Source organism: Pediculus humanus, genomic scaffold (assembly GCF_000006295.1).
Source record: "Pediculus humanus corporis 1103172108253 genomic scaffold, whole genome shotgun sequence".
Taxonomy (NCBI): domain Eukaryota; kingdom Metazoa; phylum Arthropoda; class Insecta; order Psocodea; family Pediculidae; genus Pediculus; species Pediculus humanus.
Window position 1 is genome coordinate 770940 of NW_002987822.1, and position 25727 is coordinate 796666.

The 25727-nt window shown below is 29.2% G+C and overlaps 2 protein-coding genes across 2 annotated transcripts; one reads left to right on the plus strand and one right to left on the minus strand.

The window, feature by feature from the left end:
• Positions 1-1259: 1259 nt before the first annotated feature.
• On the minus strand, positions 1260-4350 carry Phum_PHUM476140 (uncharacterized protein; the record flags this gene model as incomplete). The annotated part of the gene is made up of 5 exons (XM_002430344.1): positions 1260-1323; positions 2784-2791; positions 2964-3055; positions 3642-3661; positions 4271-4350. The coding sequence occupies 5 exons, from the start codon at positions 4348-4350 to the stop codon at positions 1260-1262; spliced, it is 264 nt and encodes an 87-aa protein (XP_002430389.1).
• Positions 4351-5498: 1148 nt separating this feature from the next.
• On the plus strand, positions 5499-11800 carry Phum_PHUM476150 (uncharacterized protein; the record flags this gene model as incomplete). The annotated part of the gene is made up of 11 exons (XM_002430345.1): positions 5499-5560; positions 5871-5988; positions 6093-6166; positions 6299-6414; positions 6898-7172; positions 7621-7848; positions 7930-8077; positions 9151-9325; positions 9424-9515; positions 9704-9913; positions 10449-11800. 11 exons carry the CDS (start codon positions 5499-5501, stop codon positions 11798-11800), a joined length of 2850 nt encoding a protein of 949 aa, XP_002430390.1.
• Positions 11801-25727: the final 13927 nt, after the last annotated feature.

Genomic DNA, 25727 nt, shown 5'->3' on the forward strand with positions numbered 1-25727 from the left:
AAAAATTTTTTTTATTTATTGTCGCGAAAATTTATTTAAAAAAGAAAAAAATAATAATGATAATAATAAATTACGTAATAAAAAAATACGTTAGAAAGTTTAATAAATAAATAATACGTGAATAAAAAATAAAACAGCTACTCGAACGTGGCAGAAGAAAAATTATATGAATTAATTGAAATATTGTTTTATTATTATGGCGATGACACGACGATGAATATTTTTTTATTTTTTTTTATGAAAGAATTTTTTTTTTTTTTCAATCACGAAAATTTTAAGAGAGAGAGAGAGAGAGAGAGAAATTCCGTTTCCGGTTTAATAAAAACGTTTAACTTCCGTTTCTTTTTTTTTTTTTTCAAATTTAAACGAAAAAATTAAATTTTTAAAAAATTTTTTTAATTTAATGGAATCCATTTAAATTTTAAAAAAATTATTGACCGTTAAAATCGATTATTATTATTATTATTTTTACAATTTTTTTCTGACACATTTTTTTTTTTTACACAAAAAGAATTTTAGTTGATTAATTAAAAACGTCATCAAGTACGTCGTATTTTCCAGTCGTATTTTCTCACAATTTATTTTTTCCGTTCCGGTCGGTTGAAATTCTCACGCTTCCCCCTCCTCCCTCCTTCCCCGTTTACTTTCACCTTCCAGGCACGGCTTTCACATTCCTGGAAAAATATCCAGGATGATTCATATGACACGCGCATAAAAAAAAAAAAAAAAAAAAGAAAAAATTGTTTTATCCAGTAGTCGAATAATCATTAAATTCATTTATTCGATCATTTAAAAAACTATTATGGCGGCGGTAAAAAAAATTAATAATAATGATACTAATAAGTAATAAATCTGTTACGTTTAAGTACGTTTCTTCAAGCAGAATAAAAAATTATTATTATTATTATTATTACGTAATAATTAATAAGTAGAAAAAAACATTTTTCAAAAAAAAAAAAATTCTCTGGAATGAAAACGATAAAAAATCAACGGATTTATAAATAAATTAAAATAATATGTAAAACCTGTCAAAAAAAAAAAAAGATGGAAGGACGCGAACGAAGGTTTTCAAGTCATTGAACAAAAAAAAAAAAAAGAAACAGATGAGAATTCGGCCTTGCCACATTACGACATCGTTTTTATACCGCCACTTCCTCCACTCCAGCCGCCGCCACCACCACCACCGCCACCATCACCGCCGTCGTCGCCGCCACAATTCCATGCCATGCCCCGTGCGTGTGTTGGTGTCTGTGTCGCCTTTAAATCCATCCACGTTTTGGTTCAACTGGCGCCCAAATGCATTCCTTATACCTCGTGCCACCACTTGGATGCAGTTTTTTTTTTTTTTATGGAAACTAGTTTTTAATTTCGATGGAAAGGAATTTTTTTTTTATATTCGGTTGTTGTTGTTGTTGTTGTCGTTGTCGTCGTCGTCGTCGTCGTCGTCGTCGTCGTCGTTTGTCGAATATTTTTTTTTGTTTTCTCCAGAATCTTGTAAAAATTTATTTAGGTACATTTATTTACAAAACGTATTTTAGCTTATGAAATTAAAAAAAAAAAAATGGGAGGATTCGGTAATCAAACCCTTTCCCCGTGGGGTGTGGAAAAAGGGATGCGGAGAAAGTGAGGGGGAAGAGAGTGAGAGAGAGAGAGAGAAACGGGATACAAAGGGGATAGGAATAAAAAAAAAAAAAAATGAGAGAAAAAAAGGAAAATATTTTAACGATATCGTCACGTCTTAATAAAACGTGTTTATAAAAACGTTCCTTGAACTCTCAAAATGGCGTCGTGTTTTTTTTTTAATTTTAATTTTTTCTTATAAAAAATTGCAATTTTTTTTTTTTTTTTTTATTAAATACCTTTAGGGATAATGTAGAGAAAACTTTATATAAAAAAAAAAAAAACGAGTAAATTTATTTACGAAATAACAAACGCAACGAAAACAAACACGAGTTTTAATTATCAAACAAACAACCAGCCAAACAAACAAACGCACAATTAATTTATTAAGAAATTTTCCCGGGGAAAAAAAAATAAAAACGTATCAAAGGTTATCATTATTATTGTGCTGTTATTATTTTTAAATTAATTGTTAATAAATTTATTATTATTATTATTATTATTATTATTATTATTATTATTATTATTATTATTTTGAAATAAGTGACGTCATGATTTGATTTATCGTTATTTAAACGAGTGTTTATTGGATAAATAAATTGTTCAGTAACGTGATTCGATGTTTTCCATAAAAATCTTACTTATTAACCCCTAAAAAAAAAGTGAAAGAAGAAAAAGACGACATTTTGTTTCCCCCTTTTTCCCACCTTTTTCCCCCGCCCCTTCCCTGCCCTCTAGAAGATTTTTAGGACGAAAAAAAAAAATTTATTTATATTTAATATACGACGAATGATTTATCTCATAATAACTTATGTCACGCTGGAGAAAACTTTAAAAGGAAATTTTTTTTTTTTTTATTTAGTTATTATATACGTTTTAAGGAAGGGGTGGGTAGGCGGGTGAGTGGGGGATGATAAGGGGGGCACGAAAAAAATAATAAAGTTAATTCAACTTTAAACGTTAAACGACTGGAACGAAAGATTTAAACGTTCCAGATTTCATTAAAAAAAAAAAAAAATTTATTAAAAAGTCATTTCCGTTTTAGATAACGTGTATATTATGGAACATCCTTGAGTGAAAATTATTATTATTATTATTATTATTATTATTATTATTATTATTATTATTATTATTATTATTTTTGACCGGTTTAATGATTTTACCTGGAATACTGAAATGAAAAAAAAAAATCGTTGAAATATTTTTTCCTTCGGGAATATTTTTATTTTTTTCTCCAGCGATTTTATCTTTATTTGTATTTTGTTTGTTTGTTTTGTTTGTTTTTTAATAAATAAAATGATATTTATTGTTTCACGAGTTTGTTTTCTTAACAAACAACTGACCAACAAACAAACAACACGAGTCGCTGGAGAAATATCGCGGGTAAGATAAGAATCGTTTACGTTTTTTTTTTTCGAACGTGAATTTTCGTTTACTGGAAAAAAAAAACAGAAAAAAATTATCACTTAATATACGTATTATTTAATTGACTATTTATTTTCTCCAGTTTTTTTTCTCCAGATTAAATTATTATTACGAAGACACGATGAAAAATATATATATATGAACGTGATTTAATGTCGGATTTTGACCTAATGACCTAATGTTCTAATTTTAAATTCATTTTTTATTTTTGTTACTGTTTATAAAATTGACTGGTCGATAAGTTTCATTTTGGAAATTTTGGAGAAAATAAAAAAAATTTGTAAATTTGGATTTTGGAAATTTGGAATAACGAATTCCGATATGAAAAATTTTCATTTGGTAAAAATGTGAGTGCGTAAAAAATTAAAATTATTATTATTATTTTTTATTTTTCTCCAGCGAATGATACAAACTTTTTAAAAAAAGGGAGAAAGAGAGAGGGGGAAAAAAAAATTGGGTTCCAGTGTTCGAATTCCAGCGTTTGGATTCCGTGAAATTTTTCATTAAATTTTTTTTTTTTTTTTACGTTAACCGGATGTTGTAATTTATCGAATTGTGAACGAATACGAATTTTTACATTTATTACGATTAATTACCCAGACCCAGGTGGCTACGGCTGGAGTTTAAAATAATTCCTGGAAAAAATAATAATAATAATAGTAAAAATGGAGAAAAAAAAACAAAAACAAAATTCTTTTTTTTTTTTTTTTTTTTTTCTAAAATGGAATTCCAGATAAGCGTACGTGAAATTATACGGACACGAAAAAAAAAATAAAAAAATTATTTTGAAATTCCAGAAATCTTTTGAGAAAAAGAGAGAGAGAACGAGAGTGAGAGAAACAAAGAGAGAAAGACAAAAAAAAGAGGAAAATAGAAAGGGAAAGAGAGAAAGAAAAAAAGGAAAATAAAAACGAATAGAGAGAGAAGGAAAGAGAGGAATAAAGAAAGAAAGAAAGAGAAGGAAAAAGAGTGAGAGAGAGACAATGAGAAAGAAAGAGAGAGAGAAAGGCAGAGAGAAAGAGAGAAGTAGAGAAAAAGAGAGTGAGAGAGAATTACGTTTGAAATGAAAAATTTATACAAACGTAACCGTGGCTACCAAATAACAATAATAATAATAATAATATAGCGCGTTAAAAAAAAATAATAATAGTCTATTGTTTTTATAGTCTTTAAAATTTTTAAAAAAATATTTTCGTTTGATTACCATAGTTTGTTAAAAAAAAACTAATTAACTTGAGTTCCCCGAGTATTTTTATTCTCCAGCAATGCTCGCGGTTTGTTTTTCTCCAGACGACGTCCATTCATCTCGTTCGAATAAAAGTTTTTCAAGGTCGAATAAAAAAACCCAACAACCATTTTTTCCTTTTTTTTTTTTTTTTTTTTTTGCAAATCTCGTTAACGAAAAAAATAATAATCATTAAAAAAAAAAAAAAAAAAATAGTAACGGGGGGGAAGAATAAAAAAAAAAAAAAAAAAAAAACGAGATCTTTGTTATTTATTTAAAATAATTTTTTTTTTTTTTTTGCTCAAACGAATTTAAAACAAAATGGCGGATCGTTATATTTAACTATATTAATATAAATTAATTATTTTGTTGTTTTTAAAAAAAATTCTATTATAATAATTATTATTTTTTTCTTTCATTCTTCTGCCACGTTTAAAAAAATTTTTGTGTCAATTTTACTTTTTAAATTATTAATAAATAAATAAAAAACGCATTTTACGGTCTGCCGAAAAAAGTAAAAGTCAAAAAAAAAAAAAAAAATTTTTTTTAGCAACAAATTTTATTTATTATTATTATTATTATTATTATTATTATTATTATTATTATTATTATTATTATTATTATTAATGTTTACAATTTTTATAGAAAAAAAAATTATAGCGCTATAAAAATTTTATAATTCACGATTTTTTTCCTTTTTTTTTTTTGGAATGTTCCAAAACGTTTTTTTTTTTTTTTTGTCTTCGGGGATATTTTTTTTTATCATTTATTTATTCAAGCAGAAATCACGCCTTTAATTTATTTATTTGTTTTATGATAATAATAATAATAAAATGGAGGATTAAAAAGTTAATTAATTAATATTAAAAAGAGAAGAAAAAGGGAAAAAGAACCTTCGGGAAGGTCGGAAATCATGGGCGTTACGAAGCAGAAAATTTTTATTTTTATTTTTTATTTTTATCGTTGTGACGTAATAAAAACCGCAAATCGTACGCGTGCGTTTTTTTATTTATTTCCGAACGTGTTTTGCGTGAATTCAGTCCACTGATAGATGGACAACAATGGAAAAAAAAAAATTCATTCGTAGACGACGAGAATTTTCACCGCAAAAAAAAAAATCCTTTGACTTTTCGCACGTGCAATTCCCGAACGCGCATTTTCAAGAAATTTAAAATTTTTCGACTTGTTGCCTTTCCCAATAAAATTTATTGTTTGTTTGGTCACTTCGATGAATTTTCTCTTCTTTTTGGGATTAAATTTAATTAAATTTAAATTTAAAAATTTTTTTTTGTGATTCCTTTTAGGGGTTCTCTAACTAGTTGTCCTTTTCGAACCAGAAAATAAAAAAAAATAATAATAATAATATTATATTGATTTATGATGAATAACTTTATTAAATCATTAATAAAGCAAAACTGGAGAAAATTAAAAAAATGGTTTCGGGCAGTAAAACGCAAAAAAAAAAAAAAAAAAAAATTATAATGAAAATGAAACTTTGATTCGCTAGGTTTTTTTTTTCTCCAGGGGCGTCGCCCCTGGAGAAAAGTAATTTGTCTAGAATTTTTAATTAAACTTGGAATTGGTAATTAATCGTAAAAAGGTGTTCCTCTGGAATTTGGCCAATCGCGATAAGCTTTTTTGGTAGCCAATCGCGCGTTTTTTTTCCTTTTTTCTATTTTCACGTCTATGGTGTTCAGCGTCTAGCCTCACGGGCGATCGTAAAAGGCGCGAATAATTCTCCAGAAAGTAAATTTAAAAAAATAAATAAATGTGGCATCAAGCGGTAGCGCAAAAAAAAATTTATCATTTTCACACGTGGAAGATCCACCCACTACATCCGACTTTGTGGTCTTCCATGTTTTTCTTCTTCCACGATATGAAACACCCTCCCCCTTCGTAGTTTTCCACTACAAACTTAATTTTCACTTGATAAAATGGCTGTTATGACTGTTTACACGATATGAATGTTTGCGATCGATTGATTTATTTTAATTATTTTTTCTTATCAATATACGTTATCAGTTTCAGATATGTCAACGGAGAGAAACAGAGGAACGTCATCGAAAAACAAAATGGATCATCTATAATGCCAACATCATCGCCTAGGAAAAAATCAACCGGAGAAAATCACTACGAAAACGACGGTAATTTTTTTATAAAAGACAAAAATCATCAATTTATAAAAGTTGAAAACGAAGTTAAAAAACAACCGGAAACGGATTATAAAAAAATAAATTATTCGTTTTATAAAACGGAAACCGGTAAAACGAGTTTCAATTATTTTAACGACGATCATTACAAATATGAAAATTTAGAAACGACCGATTACATAAGTTGGAGTAAAGAAAAAGAAGACGACAAATTTGAAATTAAATTTAATAAACAAAGAGAAGAAGAAGAAGAAGGAGGAAAAGGAAAAGCGGAAGTGAGAGAAAAAAAAAGGGACAACAAAGTGGAAATAGAAAAATTAATCGGAGAAAAAGATCAAGTCGAGGAAAAGGATCAAATCGTACGAAACGGTGGTGATGATGATGACGACGATAATGACGATGATGATAACGATGATGATGACGATGACGATGATGATAAACATTCAAACGATCGTAAATTTAATAAATCTTTATTAGAATGCGGTTTCCGTTACGATTATTCGAACGGTGATTGGTTCCGGGGTCAAAATGTCCCGGAAGCACCCGCACGAGATCCTTCAAGTCTTATATCCATCAAATACGGACCGGGTCACGAAAAATATCCATCTTGGCCTGGAACGATCAGAGCGGGTACTGGTGAAAGACCTCAAAGATCTCATTCTTGGACGGAACAAACCAATTACCCAAAAGAAAAGGTGACAGCGTACGCGAGACCCTACAGCAAAAGAATAAATCCGGCTTTCACACAACAGGTAATACCTATCATTATTATTATTACTATCATTTCCTTTTTCTCACGCATTCGGCCAAATTTAATTCGAAAAAAAAAAAAAAAAAATGGAGGAACAAACAGGAAGTCAACGCATCGTCACGGTTTATGATTTTTACAGTTTAAATCATGTTTGCAAAGAGTTAATAGAAGAATTTAAATTTTCTGACAATAAAAAAAAAAAAAGAAAAACTTTTGGCCACGACTTTTGTCCATTTTTTATTTTTAATGACATCATTCATTTTCCTTCGACATGTTTCCCGTATATTTTTAACTTTGAATTTTTCTTTCTTTCTCTCTCTATGAGATTCCAGTTGTGACTCATTATTTAAATTTTTTTTTTTTTTTGTTAAATGACGAACGTCGACCTTTTGACCTCTAGTTAAAATTTTTTTTTTTTTTTTTAAACAAAAATTAATTTTAATTTTCAGTTGAAAACAGTTTTGGAAAGGTGCGAAAAAATCACGCCGGAATCATATACGAAAACAATGGAACAAATAGACGAAAGAGAAAAACGGATGTACTTGCCGAGATTGGACAGAGAAGGGAATTCTATAGGGGATCAAAATTATATGGTACCATCACCGCCGGAAAGGGATAAACCTTCTCTTACTCAAGCAGACATCGATAAATATTATCAGGAAAATCACATGACGAAAGTTGGTATCACTTTTTTTTTTATTTGATTTGATTTGATATGATACCCGACGTTTACCTTTTTCTTTTTTTTTTTTTTTAAGGTCGATAATGGTGATTATTCAACGCCTTATGAAGATATACGAAAACCTCCGCCTTTGACACAAGCCGATTTGGAAGAATATGCGAGGTCGTATGATGACGTACTCAAACCTTTACATCAACATCAGGGAAGCTACGCTCAATCTGAAGGTGAATTAAAAAATCAAAAACCTTTAGAGGAACGTATATAAGAGAGTACTATTATTATTATTATCATCATCATCATCATCTCGGTCATAGAATAAAAAAAAAATATCGATCGAATCACGGTCTCGTACCCCCGATTTGACGGTTATTAAACTGATTTTTAACGCGTTTACGCATGTGCATATTATACGCGCGCGTTATAAATTCGAGTACAATAACCCTGGTGTGAAATAACTGTAATCACACTCCTCTAACCTGAACATTTTTGTATTACATTGTAATAAATTAACCCTCTTTAATAATGATAATAAATTCATTCTATCGAGTTCTGCAACGGTTGTAGTAGAAAGTGGTAGTGGTAGTAGTGTAGTCGTCAGTTTTTTTTATTTTCTAAAATAAAATGACACGCAATGAGACATTATCGATACGACAGCAGAAGCAAAAATACAGAAATTGTAGTTAGGATGATTGTAGTGAAGATTATTATTATTATGAAAATTGTAATTCATCGTGTAAATAGCTAATAAGTAATTTTTGTTAATGTTCGATCGATCGATAGATCGATTTTAGAAAAAATAATTTTATACGAGTAAATTTTTTTTTCTTCTTTATCTTCTGCTTTTTTTTTTTTTACGTAACGTACGTATACTTAACAAATGCGTAATAAATAATAATAATAATAATGATAATAACCGAAGGATAAATTTATTAAAACGCGCGTTTTTATTATTATTATTATTATTTTAAGTAGAAAATTTTTTTTTTTTTTTTTTTTTTTTTTTTTAATACACGTAATAAATTACGTGAACGGTTTTTTTAATTCCACGTGCGTGTGTCTCTATCTTTCTCTCTCTTACACACCCCGAGACATATTAATTTTTGAAATTAATAATGATGATGATAATAATAATAGTAGTAATTACGACGATGATGGTTGAAGGACGAGACGAGGGGGGGAAATGTATATGTATAATAGTGGAAGGAACGATTGAAATAAAATTGATTTTTATTATTATTATTTTCAGGTTATCACAGCTACGTATCGAGTAGCGAAATAACGACGACGCCATTTTTAGATAGATTGAGAAGAGATAGCGACACGGGAATAAGAAATCAAAATTGGAGCGAAGATGATAACAGAGCCGGAAGAGATTCCGTTGTTACGACGAGTTCCGGTAGCGCAAGTTCCAGCGAAACTCTCAAATGGCATGGATCTATGTCGGATGTCAGCGTTGCCAGTAGTACTTGCAGGTTTGTTTTCTTTTTATGAAAGTTGCTGTTGTTGTTGTTGAGTTTGTTTGTTTGTTTTTTATTTGAAAAATTCATTAAAATTCACGAACGAATTTCAGATCGAGACAATTGATTGCGCATAGTTCGAGAGTTCCACCACCTCAAAGGCATCATTCGGAAAGTGTTTTGTATTTGGGAAATCAATCCGGAAGTAACAGTTGGCAATCGAAAATAAACACCGACAGAAGTCAACAATTGAAACTATTTCCCGTGCACACGTACACGGTACAACCGAATGAACAACAACAATGGTTCGTGGAAAAACTTTTTCAAAAATTTTCATTATTTTTTTATTTTGAAAAAAATTTAACTTCAAATTTTAAATTTTTAGCAAACCAGTGATCTCGCCGACGTCGGTTCCAAAAATGACAGTCGCAGAACGCATAAGCGAACTTGAAAGGCAACAGCAACAACAACAACAACAATCACAAAAATATGCTTACTACGATCCTGACAAACGTCACAAAGTATCCGATCCGACGTTGAAAGCCATACAGAAAAAAGCTCTTTTAAGCTTTTACGAAAGACATCAGAATTCAAATATCGGAGGTGAGAAAATTTCCTACAACTATTTCACGCTCTATAAAATTACTATAAATTTACATACTGCTATAAATTTTATAGTAAATAATTTAAAAAATTTATGCATAGCTCAGAAAAAATAGACGAATCGAGTACAAATGTATTCTTAATGCCGTGGTATTTAGTCTTCTTAAAAGATTTTTTATAGTTCGACTATAAACTATAAAAATATAGTCTATATTTATTTTTATTAATCTCGCTATAAATATAGAATTGAATATTGTTGACCTAAATTAAAAAAAATTTTTACGATTAATAACATTGGCAAGTTTTTATGATATTTATTTTGATATCGACAAGGTTTACAATAATTTTTTATTAAAATGTCACCATTTATGTGTCACATGATATAGGGGGGGGAGGAAGGAGTTAAGGATATTAATCGATAATTGATTTTCAATGGAAACTTCGAGAGGAAAAAAAAAAATTAAAATAATTTAATTTCAGGGTGAAAAACATAAAATTTTATTGATTTTGTTACGTTTTTTTTTTTTTTTTTTAGGAGGGACCGGCGTTGTTATGAATGCGAAGTTGCAAGAAAATTGGAAGAACGAACAACAAAAACTAAATTTGTTACAATGTCAAACTGGAGGCAGTCAAGAAATTTTACAAAAAAATATCGGTCCTCCTCCTCCTCCGCCGCCGCGTCCGATATCAAATCGTCGAGCTTCTTGCGCTTCCGACACGAGCATCGGGTCGTGGAGTAAAATAAATCATTCTTATTCGTGCAGTTTGGTGGGTCCCGCAATTATCGGTCCTAGCATATCCATAGACGATTGGGTTCCAGAGCTTCCGCCGAAAAAACCTCATTTAAGAACGATTCCGCCACCACTTCCTCATCGAAGCCCTAGTCCGAATCAAGTTCCTCACGTTAAGTCGGATGTCGAGGCATTGCATTATCAAAAACCCATGACGAATTTCGATAGGATGCCAACTCCCGATTTGCCACCGCCTCCTCCTCCGCCTCCGATGCCGGAAGATGATATTTTACTTCCTTTCGACGAACCACTTCCTCCGCCTCCGCCAGAAGTCGAATGGCATTTGGCAACTGCCGTTCCTAGAAGATCTACTCCGATGTCTAGCGGACGCACGAGTCCTCAATCTCCGACTCAATTTTCACCGATAAAAGACTGTTCGGATATGGATTCATCCGGTATCCGAATCGTATCGCAAAACGATAACCCAATGAGACCCAATTTAATGTCGGACGCATACGAAATACAATACGATCAAAACGCACTGAACGCCATAATGGAATCAAACAGATTAGCAGAGCTTCAAAAGAAAAAACATTCGTCGAAAGACAAACACGGAAATAAAAAAGATTCGTCGGATGAAAAAACACCGACGTTAAAAGCCAACATAGAAAATCGACCGCCATTACCACTGCCCCACGATGTTCACGTTAACAACGACCGGAAACAAGACGCGTCAGAACGTAATAATCCGTGGCAAAACAAAACAATAGAAAAACAAAATCAATTGGATGTTAAAGTTCCGTTTGCCAGAAGTTTTTCCAAACCGGAAAACTCTAACATAGTCAGAGCTAGCGTGAAAGGTACGAGAAACGATTCGAATTCGCGAAGTAGTTTGAGGTACCCGTCGAAAAAATCAAACGTGAATGGTAAAGTTAAAGAAAGACTAAGTCCGGACATGTCCGCGATTCCGGTAAAAACAATAACGAAAACAAATTACGAACCGAAATCGTGTTTGCCGGTAAAAAAAGTGTCGGAATACGAATGCAGGATACCCAATCGGGATCGAGACGGTTTGAAAGTTTTCGACGGAACGTTTGATGATACGAAAAAGGAAAACATGGACAAACACGGACTCCAGCAGACGTCTAAGGGGTAAGTTGTTTTTATTTTGTTTGTTTCTTTTAAACTTTCGCGCGTAAACAAATCGTTTGTTTCCAAAAAAAAAAAAAAAAAAATCTGTTTGTATCTCGTTAAAACCGCGAAGATATGCTTAACGTGATCCGAAAAAATCGTGACACAACCACAAAAAAAAGTGAAATTTAAATGTTCACGAGACGACATCACATTTTCTCAAAAAGACAAACAAACAAACAAACAAACGAGGCGCCATTTTTTTTTTTTTATTACGTCACAACCTTTTAAAAGTTTTTATCGCGTTTCATTTATTTTATTATTTTTTTCATTCACGGTCAGTTCGATTAAATTTGTGGTGGATCCGTTGAAAATGTCACTTGTCCGAACGGCAAAAAAAAAAAAAAATTCTTCCGCATGTTTTCGCGTTAGCAGAATGCTAATAATAATAATAATAATAATACATTGATTTATTTTCAAGTAGTGTCAATAGACTAAAGTCCAAACCTGTTTTTTTTTTTTTTTCCTTTTTTAAGATTCACGTGTCGTATTTTGTTAATTATTAAAAAAATTTTTTTTTTTTTTTTTCATAAAAGCTTTTACGTGTTCGCGACATCCTATTTCAGTCTCTCTTTCTCTTTCTGAATGTTTCTCTCTCTCTCTCTCTCTCTCTCTCTCTCTCTTTCTGGGTGTTTGTTTATCCCTTTTTTTCTTTTATTCTCTTTTCCTCCGTCTTTGTCTTTTTCTTAATTTTTTTTTATTTTTTTTATTTTCCTCGGATCAAATCGATTGATTTCGATCGCACCAACAATTCCTTCACTCCTCCTCCTTCTACCCTCTTCCGTCATTTTTCCCACCTTCGACATATTGATCATTATCATTATTATCATTTATATCGAAGACGTGCAAATAAATTCATTAGGGCCGATCGTGAATTCAAAACCGTTTGTTGAATCGTAAATTTTCTCCCGTTTGTGTTTGTCGAGACGGGTTTTCCATTTCACTTTTTTTTTTTTTTTTTTATAGCAAAAATTAAAATCAAGTTTTTTTTTTTTTTTTTGCTACGCGTAACATCCATACAACTTTTTTTTTTGTAACGAACTATTACACGAGGGCAAAACCGTTATTTTAATCTCCCACGGATTCGCATGAAAAAAATCACACACACACACACACGCACGCATGCATGCATTTAAATTATTAATGGCCGAAAGACAAAATTTGCGGTTTGGGCTGGTCATTTTATTATTATTATTATCATTTTTCGCCATATTTTTTTTTTTTTTGATCGATCGTTTGTTCTTTCTTTTATTAAACATACGTAAGAAAAATTTTCCTATTTCCAGCGATGAAATTTTTCATCGTTTTGGAAAATTTTAGTAATTTTTACCGAGTCGGCTTTTTTTGTCTTCTTCTTCTTCTCATTATTATTATTATTATTATTATTATTATTATTATTATTATTATTATTATTATTTTATTTCCCGTCATCGGAATTTCCATTCGTGTTTCTTTTTTTTTTTTTTTTTTGACATATTACCAGAAGCGACAGGTAACACCGTCGAACACAACCGGAAAAAGAAAAAGAATAATAATAATAATAATAGGGAGAATAGCATCAAAATTAACGAGACAAACATTAAATTCTACTTAAGATCAGTATCGTGTAAAAAAAAAAAAAAAGAAACGATGATGATGATGATGATAATAACTTTAATTTAAAATATATATAAATGCGTATAAATAGTTTTAGCGAGAAGCGGTTGGCAAAAGAAAAAAAAAAACAAGTAATGAGCTCCCCCTCTTGTTTTTTTTTTTTGAAAATGTCAAGGAAAGCACAAAAATCAAATGAATGATGCATTTAAAAGAAAAAAAAAAAAAAAAAACCATTTAATATCAAGAAGGCGGTGTATGATATTAGCAAAAAGAATTGAGTTTAAACGAACGCAAAAAAAAAAAAAAAAAAAAAAAAAAAACATTCGAAGCGTTATCCCCACACGGGTCAAACGAAAGAAAAGGTGTGATGATGAGGGATGATATGATAAGATGGGGGATCGATTCGCGTTATAAAAAAATAATAATGCGACAGGAAAATTTTTTTATTTTTATTGTTTTTAATGAACCGCAGCAAAAAAAAAAAAACAAAAAAACGTCACGGAACATTTGCTCTACGAAACGGTTTCGAATTTAGCTGGTGCGTATGTGTTCGTGTGATTTTATTAAAAAAAAAAAAGCCTCGCCAAAAAATTACAATTTTTTTTCGTTTTGCTGTTATTTTTTTTTGCTAAAAAAAATTTCGAAAAATTTTTTTATTTACAAAATTTTTCCGAAAAAAAAAAGAAAAACAACCGCAAATGAATCGATCTTTATTATTATTATTATTTTATGCGTTTCTTTTCGAATCGATTGCGATTCGCGTTTTCATTGAATTGTAGCAAAAAAAAAAAAAAAAAGAAAAAAAAACGTATCGTTTCATTGTTTTGTTTTTTCCCGTCGTCTGCTGTTAATTTAAAATTTAAAAAAAAAATAAATTTTCGTTTCTTTCTTTGCAAACATCAAATTTTAAAAAAATAAAATTTTTTTTGCTACGGGAAACATTCGCGTTAACAATTATTCTTTTATTTAATTTTTTTGCTGCAAACGAACAAATTCGCGTTTTTATTTTTTATTTCATTTTTTCTTTTTATCGGATTTGATTGTCACTATTAAATAATTAAAATCATTTGCTGCTGCGACTGATGCTTCTCTTGTCAACCGCAAAAAGTTCATTTCATGTTACGCGCGTTACGTAATAAAAGAAAATTTGAAGAATATCAATCAATCGGATACCTAAAATTGCAGACGACGGAAGTGAATATTTGAACATTCTTATCGGGCCGAGGCAAATCGGTTTCAATGTTACCAACTCTAAAAAAAAAAAAAATTTTTCTTTTTCTTCTTAATTTTTTGTGTTTTTTAAAAGACGACTACTACTACCATCATCATCATCATCATCATCATTATTATTATTATTATTATTATCATCATTATTAATGAAATTAAAATTCAAACTTTCGTTTTTTTTGGTCAAATGTCGCTCGTAAATAATTACAGCACGTCGTCGTTTTTGTTGTTGTGGTTGTTGTTGTTGTAGTCGGTCGATCGAATGGCCGGTTGTTCGGTTGTTGTTGTTGTAGTTGTAGTTGTAGTTCCATAATTATTTAAGAACGAGAACTTCAATTATCGATGAAACAACTTTTTAATTTGTTTCTCGATCTAATTTTTTTTTTTTTTTTATTAATTTAACGCGCGATAAAAATTGAAACTTGATTTTATTTTTTTAATGAAGTGTGTAAGAAAAATTTTTGTGGTTAGACCACGTGATTGATGAATCCACCATCTTTTTTTTTTTTTTTTTTTTATCATCATCTAAAAAAGGTAGATAAAAGAAAGATAAAAGTAGGAAATTAGAATAAGACAAAAAAAAAATATATATATATATATATATATATATGAAAAGGTGTCCGAGTTCTTCGCGCCTCGGGTTGTTTTATTACATTTCAGTGGGTGAAACGCATTTGGTCGCGCCCTTTTTCCTTCTTCTTCGTTTGGTGATGGTGACCCCAAAACAGAAAAAAAAAAAAAAACCAACTTTTTCCTCCACCTTCTTGAAAAAGGATTTTCTTTTTAAAGCTCAGCCATAAATAATTTTCCTTTGAAAACTTTCACTCCTTTCTCTTTCCCCCCCCCAAATGAAGGGAAGGGAAAGAATGGATCGGGACGATCGCGACCGTTGAGTGACCATCAGGATTTTAAACGTGACCTTAATCGTATTCTAGTGACGATTTTAATAACAATAATGATACTAATAACAACGTGACCTTGAAATTTATCACATCAACAAAACAATAAACGAAAAAAAAAAAAAATTTAATTTTCACATTATTATTATCATTATCATTATTATTATTATTATTAATGTTAATGTTAATACGACGAGAGCCAACCGTACCGTTTTGTCACCTAATTTTCCAAGTAATTATCACTTGGAAAATTTGCTTTTTTTTTTTATTTTAAAAAGTAATAATTACCGTTCATATTATTATTATTATTATTATTATTATTATTATTATTATTATTATTATTATTATTATTATTATTATTATTATTATTATTATTATTATTATTCATTACCTCCTCCTACCTCCCTCCCCTCTTCCTTTTCTTTCTTCCCCGGAGGTGGTAAATTAACTTGTGCTCATCGTCGTTCCTTCGTTCGTTCCACATTTTACTTTTGTATTCGCGAGGTTAAATCGCGGTTGTGGATTTTTGCATTGTTATTATTATTATTATTATTAGTATTAGTATTGTTAACGACCTCCGCCATTTTTCCTTTTGATATATCGTGCCTTTTACAATTTTTCTCGACATATTTTCTTTTTTTATTTGCCCCTCCCTCTTCTTTCCCTCCTTTCTTACGTTAATTTTCTTTGTTTTTTTTTTCTTTAACCGAAGTTAATCGCAATTACAATAAAAAAAGGTTTTTCGGGGGGGGGAGAGGGGAAGGAAATGTATAAGCTTTTTAAAAAAATTACCGGTAACGATTTTTTCCCACAATAAAAATTTTTATCGAGAGAGAGAGAGAGAGAGAGAGAGAGGCAAACGTAAGTTCTGGAGAAAAAATGCGGTTCGCAAATTCGATCGATTGCGGAAAAATAATAATGAAGAAGAAGAATAAAAAAATTTGGTATAGAACAATGGATAATAAATTTTTAACGGATGCAAAAACCACCACCACCACCGAACAAAAACCACCACTGGAGAAAAAATTTTTATGACGTCATTTTTGACAATTCGTTTACGACCTTTAATGAAAGAAAATCCGTTAATTTTTTTTTTATTAACGAACTCGCAAAACAAACGATACAAACAAACAAACAAAAACTAAACCGATATTTGTTGTAGTTGTTGTTGTTGTTGTTGTTGCTTTAGTTGTTGTTGTTGCTGTAGTTGTTGTTGTTGCTGTAGTTGTTGTTACTGTTGTTGTAGTTGTAGTTGCTGTTGCTGTTGTTGTAGTTGTTGTTGTTACTGTTGTTGTAGTTGTTGTTGTCGTCGTGGAAAAAGAAAAAAAAATTAATAGGCGGTACAACGTAAATAACATTAAGTTACAAACGTTAAAACTAAAAAAAAAAAAAAAAAACGATTCACCTTGAAACGATGCAACGCAACTACGAAAACATTTAAATATATAACATAAGCTATAATTTATATAGAGAGCTATAATTTTTTATTTAACTATAAGCTATAAAGTTTTTTTTTTATTTAGAAAACAATAATTTCATTTATTAAATAAAATGTTTTCGAACATTTTCAAAACAATAATAATAAAATTTTATTATTTACTTGTTTGTTTGTTTAACTCCCGTCATGCTATAATTATTATTATCATTATTTATAGCTCGTATAGAGCATAATTGAAATAATAATGATAATAATAGTCAGTGGATATGTTTAGTGTTTAAAAAAATTCGAATTTTTTCGTTGGGGGAGAAAAAAATAAACGTTTCAGGTAGAAAATTATAAATATAGCGCGCTATATTTATAGTTTTACGGAAAAACTATATAGCGTTATATATATATTTAGTTAATTTTAATTTTCAAAGTCGTTAAAATTCTTTTCGTTGAAACAGAAAAAAAAAGAATCCATTTAAATTTTTTTTATATATTTTTAAAATTATTTATGTGAATTTTTTCTTTCTTTTTTTCTTTTCCGTAAGCATCGTTTACGATGCAGAAAGATTAAAAACCTCATTTATACAATAATCCGCCATTTTGTTTTTCACGCTTCATTCTTACCAAGTGAAATTTACGTTGACTGACTGCATTTATTTATTTATTTATTTATTAAAAATTATTTAATAATAATGATGATGATAATCGATTTGAAACCGTGAGATTTACACCGAAAAAAAAAAAAAAAAAATTTCCAGTTTTTACACCGAAAAAAAAAAAAAAAACTTTCTCACATTCGAAGGTTGTTGTCAAACGTTTGTTTTGTGTTTTTTTTTTTCTTTTTCCGGAGGGTAAAAATTCAAGTGAAAACAACAACAACAACAACCTTAAACCAAGCAAACGTTACTCGTATTGAATATTTAAATAAAAAGAGAGAAATACAACAACAACAAACAACAAACGATTTGCGCGATTCATCGAAAAAATTAAAAAAGAAAAAGAAATTTATTTTAATTATTATTAAAAAAAAAAATTATTCGTAAGATGAAGGAATTTTGTTGTTGTTGTTGTTGTTGTTGTGCCGCCATCACGGCGGCATAAATGGCATGTTCATAATTATTATTATTATTATTATTATTATTGTTATTGCGAAACTTCTCGTTTGACATTTATTTATTTTATTTATTTTTTAATTTTTAAACTAGCGGAATCGTTCGTTCGTTCGTTCGTTTTTTTTTAAATAATAAAAATCGTTGACAATAAATATTAAACAAAAGAGAGAGAGAGAGAGGTTGGTTGTTGGTGATGATGATGATGATAAGTCGAAGAGGAGGAAATCATCATGAGGAAAAACCGTTACATTGAAATTCTTTTCTTTTTTTAAATGTTACAATAAAAAACATTTTGCAAGGTTACATTGACAAAGGAATAACGAACGTTTTTTATCGGGAATTATTAACCGTCTTCTTTCCTACCTCTCCACCCTCTCCACTCCCGCACTACCGCACTGTAAAAGTAGCGTATTCTTTGTAGCGTTCATTGCCATCATCCGTTCGGTTTTTTTAAATATGAAATGAAAAAAAAGAAATGGGAAGAAAAAGTGATAAATTTTTTTTTTTTTTTTTTTTTTTTTTTATTGTCGACGCCCTTTTGTGAAAGGTTTTCTTTCTTTTTCTTTTCTTTTTTTTTCGACTTATAAAACCATTATCTACAATTTACTACAATAGATTACGGTAACTACTTCGGTTGTGTAGTAATGACGTAGCAAAAAAAAAAAACGCATTAAATTAATAATGATAATAATAGCGCGAATCGGAAGAAACGTAAAAAAAAAACGTTGAAAAATGATTCGAAACTAAATAACGCGAACGTGGATTTTAAACTTGTTTGATAAAATTCGGAAAATTTTCCTTTTTTTCCTTTTTTCCTTTTTTTTAATTCTTTTAACCGAAAAATTTGGATAAAATTTTACAGGGCATCGTGTTTACATCGTTTGTTTGTTTTTAATCGATAACAAACGGGAGAAAAAAATTAACGACAACAACAACAAACGATTTTCCTTAAAATACAAAAAAAAGAAAATAAGGAATTTCCGTTATCAATGACCTTGAAGTTTTTTTTTTTTTTTTTTTTTTTTTTAAAATAATAAAAATAAACGCGTTTAAGTTTCGCATATAAGCGTGATCGAAACGATCGTGGTAGTAGATTAAAATTAATGTTTAACTCTTTTTTTTTTTTCTCTTCCACGTTAAAATTTTTATAGAGTGAATTTACGTAACCGTACGATTCCAGTTTATTATTATTATTATTATTAGTTTTTTTTTTGTAAAATAATGCGCGGATAATTTTTGGTAAAAGAGAGAGAGAGAGAGAGAGAAAATGCACACGTGTATTTAGACTCGGGTTATAATTTAGTAAGTGTTAGGTAAAAACGTAAATAGTTTAACGTTTTAAACATTTTTTGATGAAATTAACGCCGCCCCGTTTTTTTTTTCCCTCCTTCCCTCCAAATCTACTGTCTTTGACCTCCCCGTTATTTTTCTTTCTTAACAAATTTGGCACCGTGGAATGATTGAATGAATGAATGAATCGATTATAATATTTAATCATATGAAAAATTTTAGAAATATTTTTAAAAAAAAACCGAATTTTTTTTTTGCCTCGGTGATGTATCTCCGCCCTTATTTCCGCTCTTATTTGTCCGCATTTTATAGCAAGATATAGCGTATCATTATAGTTATAGTTTCTTTGGGTCTTGTTGTGTAATTTTAATGAAAATGATATGTTAACGTGGAATATAAAATACGAACAACGGACGAAAGTTACGCAATCGTGAAAAACGTAACCAAAAAAAAAAAAAAAATTGGAATCGTCCGTCATTGATTATCGTGCGAGCCGCGACGGATTTGCTGGAGGAAGAAAAAATTTGGCGCCAAAAAGAAAAGATGGAGGAGAAAAAGGGGGCGGGAAAGAAAGAAGAAATTAAATATAAAATCAAACGAAGAGAGAAAGAGAGAGAGATGGGAGGAAAGGAAAGGAAAGGAGCCAAGTGACCGAGAGAGTGCAGGTGTGCCACACGAATATGATTACGTAAACCTTCAATGAAAGTAATTAATGTGCTCGCATCATCATCATCATTATCATCATCATCATCATCATCATCATCATCATCATCATCATCATCATCATCATCATCTACATCATTATTATTATCATCATCGTTTTTTTTCTACCGGTTCAAACGTATTCGATTTGATAATTTTCCGAAAAAAAAAAAACAAAAAAGTTCTCGATATTTCCGTGTAGAATAAGTACAATTACGTCGATTAATTAAACGATAATCGAATAATCGAAACATATCGATTTCGTTCGAGTTAAATAATAATAATAATATTAAAAAATAATAATAATAATATTAGCTTCGAGCATTCGTAATAGTACTCGTGAAAATAGAAAAAAAAATGCAATTATTTATAATTAATAAAAAGAAAAAAAGTTACGAACGTGGCAGTAGATAAAACTAATTGCGATCGACTTTAAAAAAAGAAAAACGTAATTTATTATTATTATTATTTAAAATTTTTTTTAAAAGTAAAAATTGCGAATATAATAATAATAATAATAATAATAATGGTGTTGGTGATGATTAAGGTACAGTTTACCGGCCATTGTTTCCGTTGTTAATTTTCTCTCTCTCTCTCTCTTTCTCTTTTTTTCTTTTTCCACGTTCCAGCGTTTGACCTCTAAGATCGATATTTTTTTTTTTTTTTTAGAAAACGTCATTTCCGAAAAGAAAATTTGAATATTTAATAATAATAAAAAAAAAAAACTTTTATTGCAACAAACCTTGTTGCATAAGAAAAGACAAACGAACAAACAAACAAACAAACAAAATAGCTTTCCCTCTTGTTTGTTACAAGCAAAAAAAAAAATTTTACTCGACGAATAATTTTTATTACACAGAATTAATAATGATAATAATATCCGCCCCGAAGGTTTAAATGGTACCGCTGCATTTTTTTTTTTTTTTTTTTTTTAATAGTCGAAACGAAATTTTATAGTCTTTATTTTTTTTATTTTTTTTGTAAAATCGTTACGTCGGCCATTTTTTTTTAAAATCATAGAGTAAATAAATAATTAATTAATCATTTTCAAACGCCACGCGTCGCGCTATAAAATTAATTTAAATATTAAAAAAAAAATTTTCCTTTCAAAATTATTATTATTAATATTATTATTTATTAAAAAACAATAAATTATTATTATTATTATTATTATTAATATTATAGACAATAATAATAATAATTTTTTTTTATAGTAAAAATAATTATAGCGTTTGAAAATTATAGTTGTAGTAGTAGCAGCCACGAGATTAAAAATTCGTTTAATTTATGCGCATAATTTTGTTTACGTCTCGCCCTTTTTTGTTTAAAATTATTTAAACAAAAAAAAATCGATCTATCGATCGATATAAATTTGAATTAGGAGGGAAAAAAGAAAAAAAGGCGCGAAAATTCGAATGGATTTTTGATTGCTTTGAAATCCGATGGGAAAAAAATTCGCAGCCCTTCTCTCTCACCTTCTCTCCCCACTCATTTTCTTTCCTTTTTTCTCCTTTAACAAACGAATCGCACAAACGAGGCATACAAACGAATAATAATAATAATAATAGTATCTTATTAAAATAATTTCAAACGAATTCGTATCCCTACTATAATTTTTTTCTTTTTCTCGTCTTCCCTCTCTCTCTCTCTCTCTCCGTTTCACAATATTTCAGTCTCCTTCTTTTTATATACCTCTCTCTCTCTCTCTCTTATTTTACCCACACTCCTGAAATCGTTTCACCGTTTCTTTTTTTTTTTTTTTTTTTAATGTGTCCTCGAGTGAATCAGTCTTGGTCGGTTCGCACGAAGGTAAAGAAGCAACGTTTCGGTTTATACATTTCGGGATATTTATTTCCTCCCGTTTGTTTGTCTGTTTGTTTGTTTGTACGAACATGTGAAATAACTTTAATAATTTCCGTGCAATTTTTAAACGAAAAAAAAAATAAAAAATTTGTGTTGTTTGTCGTTATTTATTATTATTATTATTATGTCGTTTCATTTTTGTCGGTTATTTGAAATTGAAATCGCAAAACGTAACAACGTTCAGAAATTTTCCGTTGGAAAAAGGAAAAAAATTATTTAGGAAAAAAAAACAAATTTTACCTTTTTCTCTTTCCTTTGTTTCCTTTATTTTCTTCTTCTTCCTTTTCCTTTTTTCCTTTTTTTCTTTAAAAAAAAAGAGACTTATGAAAGAAATTTTTGTTTATTCGCGATTGTTTAAATTTTGTAGAAAAATGGTTTTCGGGAGCGGAAGTAAATTTCGAATACGGAGGTGAGTTAAACTATATAATAAAAATTATAGCTTGCTATAATAATAATATAAATACTATCTCGAAAAGAAAAAACAATCGTTAATGCAATATCTCACGCGTTTAATATTATTATTATTATTTTATTAATGGAAAAAAACGAGTTTTAAACAAAACAACAACACGAATTCGTAACGAAATTTTTTTTTGCATTGTTTCTATAGTTTTATAGTCTATATATAATTTTATAGTTTCGTTTATTTATTAGGGTAAAACTTGTTACGTTAAATTGTTTTGTTTCGTTTTCGTTACGCGAATTGTTTTCTAACAAAAAGAAAAATTTTTTTATAGAGGTATAAGTTGCTATACGATACTACAAATTGCGTTGTAAATTTTTTTTTTATTTTTTATAGCGGTTCATTTTCTATACGAAAATGAATAAAAAAAAAAAAAAAAAAAAAACATTTTAAATAATAATGTAGAAATCGTACGCGCGTGAATATTTGAACGTTAGACTAAAAAATAAACCGCTATAGCGCGCTATAAAAAATTTTTTTTCATTCGATTAGAATGAAAGAAAATTTGAAACGGTTTTTAATTAAAAGTAGGTAAAATTTTAAAAACAAAATGCCGTACCCTCCTCCGCCCGAAAAAAAAGATTTTGTTTTTATAGCGATAATTTTATAGTCTATAATATTTCATAGAGTTTAACAAAAAATTTTTTTTGAAATTTTAAAACGTAAAAGTAATAATTATTAACTTTCATTTTTTTTTTTTTTTTTAAATCAAAAATACCCACGCGATTGATTCAAGTTCTTCATGCGTCATTTTTTATAGACTATAAAAAGTCAAGCTATATAAATAATTTTTTTTTATTTCGTGCTATTATAAATTGTGGGTAGTCGAAGATGGGGGGGACAGGGGAGAAGGGGGGGAAATGAAAAGTTATAATAAAAATTTTTAAAGTTTAACACACACACAAAAAAAAACGTTTTTAATAACGCGATTATATCGATTGGTTTATTTTTTTTATAGCGCTATATTTAACGGTTTTTTTCGTCGTCGTTTTTTTTTGAAAATTTCATTTTTTCCACCCATTTATTTTCTCTTTTACTTTTTTTTCCCTGTGAAAAGTTTCTCTCGTGTGTTCTTTCGCACGACACATTTTTCTTTACGTTGACAATAAGTTTTCTTTTCGTGGCAGTAGAATCGATTCTCTTTTATGACGTGACACGCACACGCACACACACACACACTCGCACTCACAAAAACGTTTTTGTTTTAAAATTTTCCTTTTTTTTTTTTCCAAAGGCCGAACGATTTTTTTTTTATGTGTCATCATCATAATACCATCACTGATCTTCTCGATTTGGTATCATCAACCTTCAACCGGTTTTAAACCGCCATTTTGTTTTTCTTTTTTTTTCTTTTCTTAAAATGATCGAAATTGCAATTCTTTTTCAAATAATAATAATAATGATAATGATAATAATACACGAAAAAGAATTTTTTTTGTTTTCAAAAATAAAAATTATCATTAATATTATTAATTTTTTTTTCTATCCCATTCCAACATCAATTTTGCCATCATCATCATCATCATCATCATCTTCGCGAAACACATTACGACAAACAACACAAACAACAACAATCGTCATGGAAATTCTCATTACAGATCAACATGGCGTCGCACACGCACAAACACGCACGTTTATATTTATAAAATTTTTTTCTGTGCGTGTGCGTGTGTGAGTGCGTGTACTTTTTTTTTTTTAATGAAGATTGTTATTATTATTATGCCATCAAAAAATGGTTTTATTTTTTTTTTTTTTTGTAACCGCTTATTATTATTATTATTATTATTATTATTATTATTTGAATTTTCGTCTTCGTTTGTAAATTGCTAAAATGTTGATGATGATGATGGCGATGATGACGATAATGTTTTTATTTAAGTAATTTTCGTGTTATGGAAAAACATAATGACGCGTTTTTTTTTTTTTTGTTTTTTTTTTTTTTTCATAATAAACATTAATAAACATTTAATGGCGGCAAAGTAAAAAAAAAAAACTAAAACAAAATAAAACAAAATCGTTTTGTCGTGATGAAAAAGGGAATTCCGTTGGAATTTTAATTTTTTTTTTTTTTGAACAAACAAAATATTTGCCAATTTTGATCAATCAACGGGGAAATTATTTTTATTTTTATTTTTTTACGTTGTCCCCACTGTTTTTCTTGACGTCATAACACTCGGTACATCGCGTTCGTTTGAAAAAAAAAAAATATAACGAATCCTTTGTTTTGCGATCTGAGAAATTTTGTTCTTTTTTTTAAACATATTCGATTGTACGCGGCGTACGTTTTTGCCTACGAACGCCGCGTTAATTTATTATCATTATTATTATTATTTACATTCTTTCGTTACGAAAAAAAAAAAAAAAATACACGAATGAGAAATTCTGTAATTAATAAAAACAAAAACAAAAAAAATGCCGACGCCGCGAAAAATAATTTTTTCTTTTTTTTTTTTTTGTAATTAGAAACGTTGGCAAGAATTATAAAATGATTAGTTTGACTCATTATTTAAATAACCGAAACCCCTTTTTCTTACTTTTTTCCCCTTTACTAATTTTTCCAACAATTCGACAAATTTTCAGAGAAATTTTTTTTTCTCTTCTTTTTTTTTTTTTCTTTTTTTTTGTTTTCCGTTAATTGTTTTGCTTTCGTTTATTATTATTATTATTATTATTATTAATAAAACGCGAGACTTTGGTGGGCGGAAGTTTTTTTTTTTTTTTTATTATTTAAAACATTTATTTCGTATTCAAGGTTAACAAGGTGATTTAATTGGTGCATTGTGGTGTGTATAAATGTAAAAGAATTGTTTAAGTTAAGAGAAGAGTAGGAAAAAGTAAATGAAAAAAAAAAAAAAATACCTTGCGAATCGTTTTCTTCTTATTATTTTTCATTAATTAGGTCTTTAAAAAAAAAATTTAATGAGTGCGTACGTGCGTGAATGCGTGCGTGCGTGTAAAACGAGACGGAAAACATCGTATTTGAATTTGCACGAGGATGAATTTAACGAATGTGCGATCGAGTGAGCGCGTTCAGGTTTACAAAATTTCGAGATGAGATTTTTCTGAACGCGCTCACGTTTATCGATGACGTTTCTATTTACACGTTACGTTTGTAAATGATCGTATGATGAGTTAAAAATGAAAACAACCTACTACGATTCGTCATTTTTATTTTTTTTATATAATTGATAATTTATTAGAGAGAAAGATGCCGATGAGTTTTTTTTGAGCAACGTAAAGTAATTTTTTAAAAAAACACCCGTTGCAGAAGACGTGCGAAATAATTACGAAAATGGCGAGAGAGAGAGAGA